The sequence below is a fragment of the Aptenodytes patagonicus genome, chromosome 1 (genome assembly GCF_965638725.1).
Source record: "Aptenodytes patagonicus chromosome 1, bAptPat1.pri.cur, whole genome shotgun sequence".
Taxonomy (NCBI): Eukaryota; Metazoa; Chordata; class Aves; order Sphenisciformes; family Spheniscidae; genus Aptenodytes; species Aptenodytes patagonicus.
The window spans coordinates 25,170,271-25,184,914 of record NC_134949.1 but is presented as its reverse complement, the minus strand read 5'-3'; the positions used below and the strand labels follow the sequence as shown (position 1 = coordinate 25,184,914).

The 14,644-nt window shown below is 41.9% G+C and overlaps 1 protein-coding gene across 11 annotated transcripts in view; it reads right to left on the bottom strand.

Moving 5' to 3' along the window:
• The window catches only part of CADPS2 (calcium dependent secretion activator 2), a 340,428-nt gene that overhangs the window by 257,871 nt on the left and 67,913 nt on the right, over positions 1–14,644 (bottom strand). For all 11 annotated transcript variants that reach the window (XM_076329917.1, XM_076329928.1, XM_076329958.1 and 8 more), the window contains exon 2: positions 9,466–9,579. In XM_076329917.1, coding sequence (XP_076186032.1) covers positions 9,466–9,579 — 114 coding nt within the window. The remainder of the gene's footprint in view (positions 1–9,465; positions 9,580–14,644) is intronic.

Below are 14,644 nucleotides of genomic sequence, written 5' to 3'. Positions count from 1 at the left end.
TTTTGGGGCTGGTCTTGTTCAATCTCTTTATCAATGATCTGGATGAGGGGATCGAGTGCACCCTCAGTAAGTTTGCAGACGACACCAAGTTGGGCGGGAGTGTTGATCTGCTTGAAGGTAGGAAGGCTCTGCAGAGGGACCTGGACAGGCTGGATCGATGGGCCGAGGCCAACTGTATGAGATTCAACAAGGCCAAGTGCCGGGTCCTGCACTTCGGCCACAACCACCCCATGCAGTGCTACAGGCTTGGGGAAGAGTGGCTGGAAAGCTGCCTGTTGGAAAAGGACCTGGGGGTGTTGGTTGACAGCCGGCTGAACATGAGCCGGCAGTGTGCCCAGGCGGCCAAGAAGGCCAATGGCATCCTGGCCTGTATCAGAAATCGTGTGGCCAGCAGGAGTAGGGAAGTGATCATCCCCCTGTGCTCGGCACTGGTGAGGCCGCACAGGCTCGAATACTGTGTTCAGTTTTGGGTCCCTCACTACAAGAAGGACGTCGAGGGGCTGGAGCGTGTCCAGAGAAGGGCAACGAGGCTGGTGAGGGGTCTGGAGCACGAGTCTTCTGAGGAGCGGCTGAGGGAACTGGGGTTGTTTAGCCTGGAGAAAAGGAGGCTGAGGGGAGACCTCATCACTCTCTACAACTACCTGAAAGGAGGTTGTAGCGAGGTGGGTGTTGGCCTCTTCTCCCAAGTAACAAGCGATAGGACGAGAGGAAATGGCCTCAAGTTGCGCCAGGGGAGGTTTAGATTGGACGTGAGGAAAAATTTCTTTACTGAAAGAGTGGTGAAACATTGGAACAGGCTGCCCAGGGAAGTGGTTGAGTCCCCATCCCTGGAGGTATTTAAAAGACGAGTAGACGAGGCACTTAGGGACATGGTTTAGTGGGCATGGTGGTGTTGGGTCGATGGCTGGACTCGATGATCTTAGAGGTCTTTTCCAACCTCAATGATTCTATGATTCTATGAAAACATCCTGTTGAAACAGCTTCTCCAAATGAGACTGTATCAACAATAAATCCCAAGTTGGCCTGGTATTCAGGTTTTTTAAGAGGATGTGAACAGGACAAAAAGCCCATATTCTGTAATACATACGTATGCCAATTATGACTTTTGAGAAAAACAAATGAAAGCAGAAACCAGTGAAAGCCCTGAAACCCAGCTAGCTTCTACAATTATTATCCTAATGTATTTAAATAAATGTTTAATCTACTGATTCCATTATTTTGCCTCGATAATATCAAAACAGAACATTCCAACATTTAATTACTATTTATTTTGTGTGTACTGTGTTTTGATTCTAATGAATGCTTTTTAGTTCCTTTACAGGTCATCTTCATCCCTGAAATATTCATCAGGATCAACTATGCCTTTTGTAGCCTTGAATAAAAACTGTGTACCTAAAACAGCTGATATTAAAAATCAAGCTGTAAAAGCAACCAAAATACCACTTAGTCCAGAAAGCTAGTTCCTTTCTGCAATTTCATCAGTGAGACCCTTTTGCCCCTCACTTCGGTGCAAAAAACCTTCAGACTAAGTTTTCCATAATTATGGGCAGAAATAGCATCATTGCTTCACTCCTCCTTTTAGAGAAACACCTCAACTTTTTTCAGACTAACCCAACATCTGAATGTCTTCATATAAAAAAGCTCCAATAAACACAATTCATCCTTCTCTATATCCTTAGAGATAGTGCAAGAAATAATCAATGATTTTGTCACACCAGTGCGTGCTTCCCCCATGGGCCAAACAGTTACTCTGTGTTAAGGGAAGGAAAACATTTTCAAGATGCCTGTAAATGCTCACACAGATCTGATCAAAACAATGAAACAGTGATATTATCACAGGTACATCTACACTGGCAGATGTTTACAGGTTTATTTTATATATAATTTTCTTTCATTCTCAGTTTCTGTAGAACTTTCAAACTCCTTAACAGCCCAATATCAACCCCTCTGAATATGCCCAAGACTGGGGTTGGCCACCTTTGCCTTGCACCATGATGACCTCAACCAGCTGCCAAACCCCACAAGGAGTCCTTTCCGCACATCATCCGCAGCCCAGGGAAGGGAAGGCAGGCTACACGAGCAAAGATTGACCAAAGCAGCCCAGTCAGGTTTAGGAGAGGTGTGCCTACAGACACCGGTGCACGTCTAACCAGCAACATGCAGCCAGGATTCACGTCCCACTCCCCCCTTGCCAACACGTTACCCACAAGGGCTTGCGCTGGCAGTTCAGGATTTGGTACTGAATGAGAAAGGTATTTGTAGGACACTTGCTCTACTTACTGCAGAGGCTGAAAGATGTCACCTACCCCTACTGTGCAGAGGGAAGGGAAGGGGCTTCTCTTACCATTTAGAAAGCTGTAGATGGTAGACCTGGATTGGACATAAGGAAGAAATTTTTATAAGGGTGGTGAGTCACTGGAACAGGTTGTCCAGAGAAGTTGTGGATGCTCTATCGTTGGGAGACAGTCCTGAAGGGCAAAGGGGTCCAGGAAGGCTGGAGGTTCTTCAAGAAAGAAGTCTTAAAGGTGCAGGAGCAGGCTGTCCCCATACGCCACAAGAAGAACGGGCAGGGAAGACGACCGGCCTGGCTGAACGGGGAGCTTTTGCTGGGACTCAGGAAAAAAAGGAGGGTTTACCACTTGTGGAAGAAGGGGCAGGTGACTCAAGAAGAGTACAGGGATCTCGTTAGGTCATGCAGAGAGGAAATGAGAAAGGCAAAAGCCCAGCTAGAACACAATCTGGCCGCTGTCGTTAGAGACAACAAAAAATGTTTTTACAGATATATTAATGACAAGAAGAGAGCCAAGGAGAATCTCCATCCTTTATTGGATGTGGGGGGGAACATTGTCACCGAGGATGAGGAAAAGGCTGAGGTAGTCAATGCCTTCTTTGCCTCAGTCTTTAACAGGCAGACCAGTTATCCTCAGGGTATTCAGCTCCCTGAGATGGAAGACAGGGACGGCGAGCAGGATGAACCCCCCATAATCCAAGAGGAAGCAGTCAACGACCTGCTACGCCACCTGGACGCTCACAAGTCTATGGGGCCGGATGGGATCCACCCGAGAGTGCTGAGGGAGCTGGTGGAGGAGCTCACCAAGCCAGTCTCCATCATTTATCAGCAGTCCTGGTTAACGGGGGAGGTCCCGGACGACTGGAGGCTTGCCAATGTGACGCCCATCCACAAGAAGGGCCGGAAGGAGGATGCGGGGAACTACAGGCCTGTCAGCCTGACCTCGGTGCCAGGGAAGATTATGGAGCGGTTCATCTTGAGGGCGCTCACAAGGCATGAGCGGGACAACCAGGGCATCAGGCCAGCCAGCACGGGTTCATGAGAGGCAGGTCCTGCTTGACCAACCTGATCTCCTTCTATGACCAGGTGACCCGCCCAGTGGATGAGGGAAAGGCTGTGGATGTGGTCTACCTGGACTTCAGCAAGGCCTTTGACACCGTCTCCCACAGCATTCTCCGAGAGAAGCTGGCGGCTCACGGCTTAGACAGGTGTACTCTGCGCTGGGTCAAAAACTGGCTGGACGTCCGGGCCCAGAGAGTTGTAGTGAATGGAGTTCAATCCAGTTGGCAGCCGGTCACAAGCGGTGTTCCCCAGGGCTCAGTACTGGGGCCGGTCTTGTTCAATATCTTTATCGATGATCTGGATGAGGGGATCGAGTGCACCCTCAGTAAGTTTGCAGACGACACCAAGTTGGGTGGGAGTGTTGATCTGCTCGAGGGTAGGAGGGCCCTGGACAGGCTGGATCGATGGGCCGAGGCCAACTGTATGAGATTCAACAAGGCCAAGTGCCGGGTCCTGCACTTGGGCCACAACAATCCCATGCAACGCTACAGGCTTGGGGAAGAGTGGCTGGAAAGCTGCCTGTCGGAAAAGGACCTGGGGGTGCTGGTTGACAGCTGGCTGAACATGAGCCGGCAGTGTGCCCAGGCGGCCAAGAAGGCCAATGGCATCCTGGCCTGTATCAGAAATCGTGTGGCCAGCAGGAGTAGGGAAGTGATCATCCCCCTGTACTCGGCACTGGTGAGGCCGCACAGGCTCGAATACTGTGTTCAGTTTTGGGCCCCTCACTACAAGAAGGACGTCGAGGTGCTGGAGCGTGTCCAGAGAAGGGCAACGAGGCTGGTGAGGGGTCTGGAGAACAAGTCTTCTGAGGAGCGGCTGAGGGAACTGGGGTTGTTTAGCCTGGAGAAAAGGAGGCTGACGGGAGACCTCATCACTCTCTACAACTACCTGAAAGGAGGTTGTAGCGAGGTGGGTGTCAGTCTCTTCTCCCAAGTAACTAGCGATAGGACAAGATGAAATGGCCTCAAGTTGCGCCAGGGGAGGTTTAGATTGGACATGAGGAAAAATTTCTTTACTGAAAGAGTGGTGAAACATTGGAACAGGCTGCCCAGGGAAGTGGTTGAGTCCCCATCCCTGGAAGTATTTAAAAGACGTGTAGATGAGGCGCTTAGGGACATGGTTTAGTGGGCATGGTGGAGTTGGGACGACGGTTGGACTTGATGATCTTAGAGGTCTTTTCCAACCTTAATGTTTCTATGATTCTATGATCATTGGAAGTGTTCAAAGTCAAGTTCGACGGAGCTTTGAGCAACTTGATCTAGTGAAATATGTCCCTGCCCATGGCAGGTGGGTTGGACTAGATGATCTTTAAGGTCCCTTCCAACCCAAACCATTCTATGATTCTACAACATGGGACATCTGCTCTTTCTTATTGTTGCTTTTGGTTTTTTTCTACTTCTAGTTCACTTTTTTTAAACCCTCCCCCCAGCCAGGCAGTGCCTGGTTTTAGCTAGGTTTGTACGTGAATCTCCTGCCACACCAATTTTTGCTATTGGCCATACCTCAGTTCTTTCCTATTGCCTGACTGTGGCAGACAACAATTTAATTTGCCAAGGACTACAACACCTGAATTTAAATAGAAATTAATTTAAATATGATCTCTGTATCACAGGCAAACAGGTACAGTCAAACTAAGTCTGATTTTAAATTCTGTAAACCCCTCATAATGCTAACTGCCACAGATCCTACATTTAACATTCAGATTTAAGCAGCATGCAGTAATTATGGCTTAGAACCACATATTTAAAATGAAGCAGCAAGAAAAACAGGAAAAACACCAGTACATAAGATTTCTTGCAGCTGCACAATGCTTTAAGCAGAGTTGAAAACCTGAGAACTTGCAATCATTACATACTGAAAACATTTTTAGAGTACTTCAAATGTTCATTACAGTTCTTTGCACCCATTTTATTCACATCCAAGACTGCATACATTCAAGACTAAAGAATTAGTACTGTGAGTTTAGCCCAAGTTATATATATACCTATTAAAGGTATGTATATTAAAGGTGGCAAATGAACCTCTTAGGGATCTGCACAAGAGCATTTCCCAATCTCCATGAAAGAGCATGCAAGAATTGATAAATGAAAGATTATCTACTATTTTACTAATAACTTTAAAAAACTGAGTTGAATTATGCAAAGAAAGACTTTATTTCATAAGTCACTTTCTCACTTAATTTTACACTTAGCAGTGTGTCCAATATAATTACTCATAATAAATTGCCATGTGATTGAATTTTTCTCTTTATCCAAAACGCATCACCAACATCTGATGTTCTACCAATTAGAATCTGGCTCAACGTCTGTAATGGAATTTTCCACAAAAAAAATCCTGTGTTAGTTCTGAGAGAATGATTACAGAAAGAGAACTGTAAACATTTCCATACCTTCTCTAAAACTGGGATGGAAGAGGAAATAATTCCTCGAGGCAATCTTAATTATATGTATACAAAAATGAATCATGCTAAATTTCAGTGATACTTTCAGGAAGTGTGGTGGGATGCTAGGGGGATATTATGCAGAATACTAAAATAATGATTTCTGGAGAATTAAAGAAGAGTTTATGCAACTTTTCCTATGAACTGTTTTCCTATTAGATTTTTAAGATAAAGGAGAAACAATGCCAGAACATTAATAGAAAGTCTTAAAAACCGCAGCAGCATTAGAAAAGACATAATGCTGGAGGATAAGGCAACAAAACTGACCAGTGTAAACCTTCCCAAGTAGTCCTGACACAGGAGCATGACTCTCTTACACAGTGAAATTCATATTTATTTATTTAGTAAACAGATTACTCTTTCAGCAAATATTTCTATAAAAGTAAGTCAAAGGCTGAGCTATAAGTTTCTAAATCCTAGGAAATTACTCTTAGATTCTTAAGAGGACAAATTCTGAACAAACCCAGTAATTATAGACAAATTTAGTGACTCAAAACACCTGCACCTAGTGATACAGGATTTAAGTCACATGTCCAAAACAAACCTTCTGTTTCACATTCAGAGTTAAAGAGTTGCGTGTGGAAAATCAACTACAGTAATGAGAAAAGCCTGGCTTTGCAACCAATATTGTAATAAGTCTCAAACCATAACTACTGCATAGGATTAAAGGGAAATTAATAATTTTCAGAGTTAAATAATTACTGTGCAGACCACGTATTTGTTTCCTTCCATGTCAGATAAAATTGAACTGTAGCTCAGCAACTAAAGTATAAGGAAATTAACATTGAAGCTTATGAGATGCTGTATGACAGAAACAAGCAAGATGTCCGTAATTCAAACTACTAACAACATCGAACAGGAGGTGTGCTGGATCATATGTGGAAGACAGAGATGAGAAATCATCAGAGCACAGCAGCAACAGAACACACAAAAAACGCCCGAGATTAATATTTTCAACAAACGGGTAACGAAGCACATGAAAAAGGCACAAGAGACACATTAAGTGATGATATGAGAATATGTGGTAAGATACATAAAATTTGATTAAAATGCATTGAAGAGGAGCAGTAGCTTGAACTAAGTCTCCAGATGGATTCCACCATTCCAATGTTCATTAAATCTAATACTGCATACTGGTAACTATCTACACCAATCCTAAAAAGAAATTACATATGACTAGCAAATGCTGACTGAAACAGCACAGCTGGAAAACGTTGTGCAAGCCTGGAAGGAAATCTCTGGAAAGAATGGAAAATGGAACTGGGGGGGTGGAATAAACAAAAAAAAGACTGAAGAACCAAATTACAGCTGGTAGATGAGCTCATGGTGTATTAATATGGGATGAAGATCCCACTAGCCCATGGTGTCATTATAGCCTTGACAGTGATGCCAAGATCTTTGGAATCCTCTGTTTGAAACTGGACAGCTAGAACATTTGTACACTTAATTCAAAGTGGTGAAAGGCTGAAAATACCTGGAGAATGAGTCTTCCATTTTATAGGGCTATCTTAGATTATTAAGTGTAGCCCTTCATTGCAACAGCAGATATGCTGAAAAACATAGTTCTCGACTCGTCCAAAAATATCTCATTAACAAGAGACACAAAGTAAATCTTAACAGGACAGTTACTGTTTAGGCATTTATTTTAAAATCATTTTTATTCACTATCACATCCTTTCCAAAGGGCAGGCTACTTCCTCTAACACATCAAGCTTCTTACACAGCTTGCTGAAAGAAAGAACCATAAACATTATGTCCTTTTCAATTCTACTCCATGTTCAGCATCTTGAGACATCCCACTCCTCTGAAACCTACTGCTGGGAAGCTAACTAGCTCAGCCTTGCCCTGCACCATCTTCCAAACTGTCCTTCCTCCCAGTCTTAACTTCTTCCTTAGTTATACAGAAAAAAGGATTACTTTCTAACAACTTCTGTACTGTTCTCGCACCCCTACGTAGTGCCTCGTGAATGTTCATATTCTCTTGTTTCACCTGCAGACTTGTTGTCATGGTTTAACCTCAGCCAGCAACTGAGCACCACACAGCCGCTCGCTCACTCTCCCCACCCCCGGTGGGATGGGGAAGAGAATCGGAAGAGTAAAAGTGAGAAAACTCATGGGTTGAGATAAGAACAGTTTAATAATTGAAATAATAATAATAATAATAATAATAATAATAATAATAATAATAATAATAATAATAATAATAATAATAATAATACAATATACAAAGCAAGTGATGCACAGTGCAATTGCTCACCACCTGCCGACCGATGCCCAGCCAGTCCCCGAGCAGCGGCCCCCCCGGCCAGCTTTCCCCAGTTTATGTACTGAGCATGACGTCACATGGTATGGAATATCCCTTTGGCCAGTTTGCGTCAGCTGTCCTGGCTGTGCCCCCTCCCAGCTTCTTGTGCACCTCCAGCCTTCTCAGTTGGTAGAGCATGGGAAGCTGAAAAGTCCTTGACCAGTGTAAGCACTACTTAGCAACAACTAAAACATTGGTGTGTTATCAACATTGTTCTCACCCTAAATCCAAAACACAGCACTGTACCAGCTACTAGGAAGGAAATTAACTCTATCCCAGCTGAAACCAGGACACTTGTAAACTAAGTTAGCCCCACCCGCAACCTTTCACAAACGTTTTTATGAGATTTCCTTCATTTGAACTGCCGCAGTACTAATCAGACTGTGATTTGGAGGAACTCGCACTGAGTTCTCACATTTCTGTACAACAAGGAAACCATTTGTCTGCCCCATCTCTTCTTTTTTTGTGCAACATAATTTAATGTCGATAAAACCAAGCTAGGACATGTCACATCTTCTCCATGAAGAAAAGTTTCATTCACTAACAAAGAATAGCTGACAGAGAAAAAGGACAAATAATATATAAAAAATAAAGCTAAAAATTTGGAAAAAGATGCGGTAGAGTGAAATATGGAGAAAGACCCTTCAAAAGAAATAGAAGTTTAACATACAGCCCTTGTGATTCATTGAGCAAGTTTGAAGTTAGATGAGACAAAATGAATTCGCAATACCGTTTGCTAAGAGTAAGTAATAAATTGTCTAGCCGTGTGCTGCTGATGTTACAAAAAGGACAGTGATTGTCCTCTTAGTTTGGAATGGGACCTGTCCCTTAGGCAATTAAAACCACATCTAAAGATCTGCACTGGTGGCCGTAGCCACTGAACATGCCTGGAAGGTCACAGCAGAATGTGAGAGCTGGCCCAGAGGTGTGGAAAGAAGGGAACAGGCGGTTCCCCTCTAAAAAACTCTACATGGTAACTAAAAATCAAAAGACGTATTTCTCAAGATGGTAACTTACAACTGAAGCACTGATTAAAAGTGCTAACTTAGACATATGGAGACAAAGATAGCGGTACCTAGTTGTATCAAATGCTGCCAGAAAGATTTTTAACACCAGGGGTTTTTCCTTTAGTCTTTTTTTTTTTTTCCTTCTTCAAAAAGGGTGAGTATTTTTCAGTTCAGTTTATCCCTTGTGCCCAGGCAGTGGATTTCAACTTTTAAAACGGCAAAGCTGGAGTAGGAGGAAGCTGTTTCTAGAAGGCTTGGAAGTTCACAGCCTTTGAAACTTAAAATTTATTTCCTTGTATCTGCATTAAAAGAGATCCTATGAACTTTTTAAACAATACAGAAAACAAAGTACATAACTTACCTCGTAGTAACTTCGCACAGCATTGCAAAATGCTTCATCTGCTACGATTTGCGTCTCCCCATTCAAAAAGGCCTGGAAACGTTCCTTCAGCATCTGTAGCTGTTGCTTATTGAGCTATGCAAGAAAAAAAGGAGAAAGGAGAGAACAATAATAAATACAGTTAGTCTCGAAGTAAAAATATGCAGCACTATACACACTTGGAATATGTGAACAGGGAAGAAAAGGCAGAGGCTCCCTGGCCAGCTGGCTCCCTAGTGAGCTGCAGCTCTTCAGAGTCCCACCTGGGCAAGCCAGGTTGCTGCAGCAAGTCATGCACGCACTCAGCATGCAACTAAGCCTCTAATCTTTCCCTTGTGTCCTCAGGATGCTACAGGTAAGTCTGCATGGGTACTTCTTCTGAGCAGTATTTTATGTATATGCTGAATAAACTGGCTGACATTCCCCATGGCGCAGCACCAGCTAATAAAATTTAGCTCTTAGCTCCAGTCTTCAAATATTTTGATTTTTTTCAGCCTTCAAATAAGTGAAAAACAACTGAGATGTCTCCATTTTTTGGACTAATCTAGGTGCTACCATTGGCATGTTTTAATAAGCATGCTCACTGTGAAGAAAATGGATGAAACATGCTCCCTATGAAAAAAATGAACTTATAGCCACTGATGTTATACCACTATGAATGACGTGAAACAACTAATCTTGGGGAACAGCAGCCACAAGGCTCCAAGACTGATACCAAACTACATTTGGTGGATTTCATATCAAAATTGAGTGCATTTTGAAAACAAACTCTTGGTAGAGAACATTACATGATTAAACCTTGAAATCAACTCCTTTTTATCAAAGTTTAATGTTATGGAAAAGGCAAAATCTGAAAGGTTTTCATACATACTAATATAACAAAGCAACAGTTAAAAATAGTTGGTTTGCTTTCCCAGAACTTTAAAACTAATATAAAGCCTTTATTCCAGTGAGTATTCCTGAACTTTAAATTTAACATTACAAAAATTCAAACACAACAGATAGAAAAGTTTTTTCATCCTTCCTGTATTTCGCTTAGTTAAAAACAAACAAATAAATAAATGTATAGCCAGAAATTGAAAATATTTTTCCAGAGGGTAGAAAGTTATATTTGTAATGGCTAACCTGCAACAAATAACATTACCCCGATCACGTCATCGTTTCTCACAGAAGAACTTTTTGGCATCTACAGTAAGTATGGTGACCTTAGGCTTTCAGGTCTCTAGTGTTGACACTTTGAAGCCATTTAAGCTACAACACTGTTACAAGATTAGCAAAATCACTGTTATCCTAATAATGTGCCTACCTTGGACAATCTCTATTTCCTTCATATCAAGGGAGGATTTTCATCCTACATAAAGTTTGCTAAGTTTGTCGAGTCATGTGCTTCTGTGAAACAAGTAGCAATTTACTGCAAAACTCTCTCCAAATCGAATGCAAACCTGAAAGCTGTTCTGTTTTCACAGAAAACAATAGTACAGATGCCATCTAAATACTTGATATGAGAAGTCCTCTGAAAAATGGCGAAATGTAGGCATTAGCAATGCAAAGCCAAAGAACTATGCGTTTGAAAGAAATCCAAGCTAGTTAAAAATACACAGTAATTCTGTTCCTCATCTTAACGAAATGATTAGCAGTACAGAACAAGACCCAAGAAACCCCTACAGAAGAAAAGGCCTCCTGCTGAGGCAAGCGAACTTCAGCAGAGGTTGCTGTGACTTGGAAAAATTTCCTGCATGAGCTCTTGACAGCAGCAGCCCAACACTGACACGTTGCCAGCCTGTACCACTGCTAGTTAAAAATCAATGGGAGAGAAGTATTTGTATCATGTCTGCACATACACCAAAAATGGCATCTTTCCACCTGTCTGCCAGACATCCATTCCTTGCACAGAATCTGCACCACAAAGGTTAGCTGCTTCTAACAGTAATCAAACTTTATTCCCAGATATGCAGGACAGGTCTTTCCCTTTATTTGATTCCCCTTATTCTTTTCTCATTTTCTAAAGATATTAGACAAGCTGAGATACTGGAAAATGCGTATCATTAAGGATGGTCTGCAGGTTTTTTCAGCACACACTTGTTCTCGTAGCGAACTTAAAAAAAAAAGCCGAGCGCTCCCGCAGACGGTGCACCACTGCTGTGCAAGCAGCTCCTTCATCCCATGGAATATTCACAGCTCTGCCACAAGAACATGCAGGCTTCCTGCCAAGGCAATTATGGAAATGTGTTTTCATGCTTGCAGACTTCATTCTTCAGGTGATTTGCTTGTCTATTACCCACATATCAAACAAAAACATTATGAATAAGGCAATGAAATATAAATTTAATTCTGACTTCCTAATTTCTAACCATCATAGTTCAGCAAACTGAAATGCCTTTAAAATATTTATGTATGGCTTTCATATTCACTACTTCAGGTAGTAAGTAATTGGAAGGGTTGAGTGGCATTTTAGGATTACTGTACATTTCTTAAATTACTTATGTTCTAGTGCAAAATCTGGATGTCTAGGGGAATAAAGTTGTCCTGCAAAACTAAAAAATAGTAATAATTCCAATGGAAAATATGAAAAGCTACACCTTGCACTGAGGGTGATGTGAAGTGTATTTTACAGGTCTCAAGTACTGTCACATAGAGACACCATTGTGTTAACTGCCAAGATACAGAATAATTTATAGTAGTCTGCTGTAGCATAATTTCCTCTGTTGTTTTTTTTTTTTTCCCCCCAGGATATTGAGTGTAAAGTGAATTCCCACTCATTTTTTTTTCTTATGTTGGTAATTTTTAATGGATTCATTAACACTCTTCAATTTGCAGCCAAGTGCCTTTAAAAATGAAACAAAACAAAACTAACAGTAAAAGTAGTAGCTTAGAAATGCGGAGAAAAAAGGGAAGTCTAATTGCATTAGAATGCCATAATAGCAAATGCAGAGCAACAGGCGTCTGTACAGGACATTAACTCTTGGACACTGCCAAACAGCTCAACCTGTCCAAGTCTGGGCTACCTTTGAAGTTGTGCATCTTGGTTAACAAGGAACAAGAGATGAGGACATCGTGCACAACCAGAATCCCAAGTGAAATGCTTAAATTTAAGGGCAATAAGCCTGGCCACATTCCCTCTAGTAGGAGTTCACATAAAGGAGCTCAAAATCCTTCTGCAGTAGGATTACCTTTCCACTGCACGTGCCCTTTCCTCCTTTCCTCTGTGCAAGACCCATATACGTCAGACCTTTGCTTTCAGTCCCTCACTACTTGACATCTTTACTGTCAGTGCCTCTGTGTGCACATTTTAATTCTAACAGAAAGAACCATGAACAGCAAAATTAAAATAAAAATCAAAACTGACATTACTACACGTACCCCCAAATGTAAACCGAACTCTGAATATCACCTGAACCGTGCAGCAAAGCCTCACTGATTCTATTGCTTTCCATCAACCTGCTTCAGTTTTGTATTGCTTGTTTGGATTTCACATTCTCAGGGGTCTGAAATCTTTTGTCGTAACTCTGTGTGATACTTCATAAATAACTACTGCTGCTTCATGGGAAAATGTATAACTAAATTCCAGCGACTCAGAATATCAGGTTTGATTGCATTCTGCAGAATGACTGAAGATAAGTAAAGACAACTTTAAGGGAAAACAAGATTAGCTGCCTTCAATTTTGCTTTTTCTTTGTTGTAGCCACGCAACAGGTAAAAATTTCTCTTCCCTTCCATCCCTGTGCCTTTCACAAAAGGTAATGTTTATTTTTTATTTTACATTTGCTAACCTTAGTAGACTATCAAAGAATGAAAACATATATTTAAGACAGAATAAACTTCTCAAAGAGCTATTTAATTAAATTAAGAAGTTTTTTCCAAGTTGCAGTAGCAATTTAACTTTTCGTAATTTACAGAGTAATACAAAGGTATCAAAAGAGCCTCAAGCACTTACCTATTAAAAAAAATTCTCACCTTGCATTTAACGTTTCAGAGAAGTCTTATATATCCCAATATATCCCTCTTTCAGCACTAATTTAAAGATCTGCTTTTTCCCTTCTAAAGTGAAACTTGGGTATGAAAACCTAGAGGCATTTCTGTTTTAGCTCCACTCATACCTTTAAACAATTTCAATAAATGGATCTTACACAGAGTTTAAATTCTTATTTTTATAAGAAGTTGCATTTCAAACAGATCTGACAGTTTAGGGAGTTGTTCCAATGTCACAGGTTTCACTTCATTAATTAATAAACTCCAATATTTTGAAGGAAAAATGAAGCATCTATTTATTTGTAACAGTAATAACTGTCTACCTTCTCTTTGAAAGAAAGAAGGAAAAAAATAAAACCCCTAGCTTCGCAAAGTCTGATGCCAGATTTATGAGCATTTTCTTCTGCTTCTCACTGCCTAAATACACAGAGCAGCTCACTACTGCCCTAAACATACTCAGCCACAGCAGCTGGCAAAGACATAACTCACAGCACAACTGACTCCTACAAAATTTTGGCCTTTAAAATGAAAAAGCTTAAAATGTGACCTGTGTGTTGGCCACAACCAGCCTCTCCCCCATGCCCCAGAGCACAGTGGATGCTGGCTTGCAACCACAGCCTGTGGCTGACCCTATTCCCGGCAAGTGCAGTCAGCCAAGGAGCTGGTACTGGAGGAATAACATTCTGAACCATTGCCACCTTGTGGCAATTTTAGAAATATAGCAAAGAAATAACTGCAGGTTGCACATCTTCACACTTGGAGCTGGGATCTGTGCAAATATCATTAAGCCCCTGACCTTAACACAATGTGCTGGTTTTGGCTGGGATAGAGTTAATGTTCTTCACAGTAGCTAGTATGGGGCTGTGTTTTGGATTTGTGCTGGAAACAGTGTTGACAACACAGGGATGTTTTAGTTACTGCTGAGCAGTGATTACACTCAGTCAAGGCCTTTTCTGCTTCTCACCCCACCCCACCAGCGAGTAGGCTGGGGGTGCACAAGAAGTTGGGAGGGGGCACAGCTGGGACAGCTGACCCCAACTGACCAAAGGGATATCCCACACCATATGACATCATGCTCAGCATATAAAGCTGGGGGAAGAAGAAGGAAGGGGGGGACATTTGGAGTGATGGCGTTTGTCTTCCCAAGTAACCATTACACGTGATGGAGCCCTGCTTTCCTGGAGATGGCTGA